This window comes from Cebus imitator, unplaced genomic scaffold (genome assembly GCF_001604975.1).
Source record: "Cebus imitator isolate Cc_AM_T3 unplaced genomic scaffold, Cebus_imitator-1.0 Scaffold70, whole genome shotgun sequence".
Lineage (NCBI taxonomy): Eukaryota > Metazoa > Chordata > Mammalia > Primates > Cebidae > Cebus > Cebus imitator.
In genome coordinates, this window is record NW_016107385.1 from 4,215,376 (window position 1) to 4,218,843 (window position 3,468).

At 37.5% G+C, this 3,468-nt stretch overlaps 1 protein-coding gene across 13 annotated transcripts in view; it reads left to right on the forward strand.

Moving 5' to 3' along the window:
• Positions 1 to 3,468, forward strand: part of MGA (MAX dimerization protein MGA) — a 168,554-nt gene that overhangs the window by 112,715 nt on the left and 52,371 nt on the right. For all 13 annotated transcript variants that reach the window (XM_037739445.1, XM_037739454.1, XM_037739447.1 and 10 more), the window contains one exon: positions 1,037 to 1,382. In XM_037739445.1, coding sequence (XP_037595373.1) covers positions 1,037 to 1,382 — 346 coding nt within the window. The remainder of the gene's footprint in view (positions 1 to 1,036; positions 1,383 to 3,468) is intronic.

Consider the following 3,468-nt stretch of genomic DNA (forward strand, 5'->3'; position numbering starts at 1 on the left):
CCTCGGCCTCCCAAAGTGCTGGGATTACAGGCTTGAGCCACTGCGCCTGGCCTAAGGAAGTAATTTTTGATCAATTGATTGATATATCTATCTTAGCAGCCTCTGAAGCATGTGAAATGATACCACAGCATGTTTATTTATTTATTTATTATTTTTGAGACAAAGTCTCACTCTTGTTGCCCAGGCTGGAGTACAGTGGCATGATCACAGCTTATTGCAATCTTCCCACCTCAGCCTTCTAAGTAATTGGGCCTATAGGTGCGTACCACCACACCTGGCTAATCTTTTGTATTTTTAGTAGAGAGGGGGTTTTGCCATGTTAACCAGACTGGTCTCAAACTCCTGGGCTCGAGCTATCCATCCACCTCGGCCTCCCAAAGTGCTAGGATTACAGGCATGAGCCACTGCACCTGGCCTTTGTCATGAGTTTTTGGGCTTTCCATTTTGTAATTCTATGACTGAATTCTGGAATGGAAGATGATCAGATGTTGGAACTAAATGCATATTGTTTTTTATTTATTAATCCTTCATAAAGACTTTTATTTGTGTATTATCCTATTCTTTTTTTAAATTAATTACCCTAGAATAAGGATCAGCAAACTTTTTCTGTAAAGGGCCAGATAGAATATTTAAGGTTTTGCAGACTATGTGTTCTGTATAGCAGTTACTGAACTCTGCTATTGTAGTTCTTCAGACAGTATGTGTATGAATTAGCCTTTCCAGTGAAACTTTATGAAACAGGCTGGATTTGGCCCGTCGGTCTCAACCTTTGTTAATCTTTGCCTTAGAACATTAGGTATGATTTATATTGAAAATAAATCCATCCTTGATAATTTTGCTCATAATTGTCTGTACTAAGCATTGGAATGGCAGATTGTTTACAGCCCTGGTTATATTCATGTCCTTTGAATCTGCATTAGTCTTGTGCTATTAGTACTTAAAATCAGAGAGTAAGGCAATCCAGTATATGACTATAATTTGTTGGTGGTATTGGGGGACAGTTTAGTGGAATTACAATTTTCTGCTTTGACTTTAGGCATCTCTCAAAACTAAACCTATCCACACAATTATAAGGAAACGAGCCCCTCCATGCAACAATGACTTCTGTCGACTGGGTTGTGTATGTTCCAGTCTAGCTTTGGAGAAGCGCCAACCTGCTCACTGCCGCCGACCAGACTGCATGTTTGGTTGCACTTGTTTGAAAAGAAAAGTTGTACTTGTTAAAGGAGGATCCAAAACTAAGCATTTTCAGAGGAAGGCTGCTCATCGAGATCCAATAGTTTATGATACTCTGGGAGAGGAGGCAAGGGAAGAAGAAGAAGGAGTCAGGGAGGAGGAGGAACAACTGAAAGAGAAAAAGAAGAGAAAGAAGCTAGAATACAGTGAGTATTAATTGAGAGATAAAACTGTGTGGTTTTTTGGATAGGTATGGTTATTTAGAATAATACAACCTACCTTAATCTTAATCAATTATCCAGTAAGAGTTTTGAGATTTCTTATTATCCTTACATGCTCTTTCTGACTGGCTGTCTGAGATGCACACAAACTCCTGCCTTTTTTAAGTTGAATTTTTCTCTGCGAATTGCTTTTTAGTGCGAAATTTAGATCATACATACTCTTAGTTGATCTAGAATGTCTTTGACCTTTGAGTTTCATCCATTTTCTGGATCGTGCACGTTTGTGCACATACACAGGTAGACACATGTACTTTCCTCGGAAAGACTACAGATGATCTATATAATGCGTCATATTTTGTAAAAGGAGAAGTTTGCAGTAAGACCCTCTGGTCATTGTTGGAGATTTGGGGACAAAGTAGGAGTGTGATAAAGCTGAAGATCATGTACTGTGTTGAAAATTGGAGTTTATTTTTGGAGCGGAGGATAAAATATGATGTAGATGCAGACCCAAGTTAAATGTTATTTCATTATTGATTTTTTTTTCATTTCTGTTATATCTTCGTATTTTGTTTAAATATATTGAAATGATTTTACCATATAATTGAAAAAGTTTTCTTAGTTTATCAGGGGATTAATAATCCTTTTTTGGCAATTTCATATTTACATTTCCTGTTGCTCTGTAGTCATTTTAATCAGAGGTGATTAATATTTCAGTATATGTTCTAACATAAGATCATGTTCTGCTTTCCATATCAACAATTGTAGATCTAATTTATAGTGTTAGTTTTAATGGTTTTGTGTTACAATGGCTTTGGTTGGATAGTTAGCCTTTTTGGGTTTTCTTTATTATAAACTGTACAGTGATGAATATCCATTTTCAGAATAGACGATTAAAAGTGAAATTGCTGTGACAGTGTGTACATGTTAAACATTTGTGTATGTTACTAGTGTTGTACCAACTTTAGACATATGCCAGTAGTCAGATACTGGATGGTGCCAGTTTTCTATTCTCTCTTCTCTCTCTTTTTTTTTCTTTTGAAACGTAGCCTTGCTCTGTTGCCCAGGCTGGAGTGCGCAGGAAAGATCTCGGCTCACTGCAACCTCTTCCTCCTGGGTTCAAGCAGTTCTGCGTTCAAGCGATTCTCCTGCCTCAGCCTCCTGAATAGCTGGGATTATAGGTGCCTGCCAGCGCATCCAGCTAGTTTTTTTGTGTTTTAGTAGAGATGGTGTTTTACCATGTTGCCTAGGCTGGTCTTGAACTTTTTAGCTCAGGTAGTCTGCCTGCCTTGGCCTCCCAAAGTGCTAGGATTACAGGTGTGAGCCACTGTGCCCAGGTCGTTTTCTGTTCTAATACTGAATATTTTAAAACTTTTAAAACTGTTATTTGGATAGACAGAAATTGATATTTTGTTTTATATTTGTATCTCTTCTGTGGTAAGTCTTTTGACCATTTATCATAAACTTTTTCTGTAAATTGCCTTTTGAATTATTTGCTAACTTTTATTGGAGTGGCTGTTTTTTTTCCTTTAGTTTGTAGAAGCTTTACAGTATTTTTTTTTGGGTTATATTTTTGTAATTTACATTTTCATTTTGTTCAAGGCTCCCTCCCCTACTGTCAATCAACCCCCAGTGAAAAAGCAGCGATAGTTAAACTTGGCAGTCTTTCCTTTTATGGTTTCTGTCTTTTTTATTTTTTTGAGATGGAGTATTGCTCTGTCACCTAGGTAGAGTGCAGTGGCGTGATCTCAGTTCACTGCAACCTCCGCCTCCTGGGTTCAAGCGATTCTTCTGCCTCAGCCTCCTGAGTAGCTGGGACTATAGGCACATGCCACCATGCCTGGCTAATTTTTGTATTTTGAGTATAGATGGAGTTTCACCATATTGGCCAGGCTGGTCTCGAACTCCTGACCTTGTGATCTGCCTGCCTTGGCCTCCCAAAGTGCTTGGTTTCTGTCTTTGAAATCTTGCTCAGAAAGTCTTTCTCTAACCTTGAGATTTTAAACATATTTAATTATATTTTCTTTCTTTTTTTTTTTTTTTTTTTTTTTTTTTTTTTTTTTTTTTTTTTTTT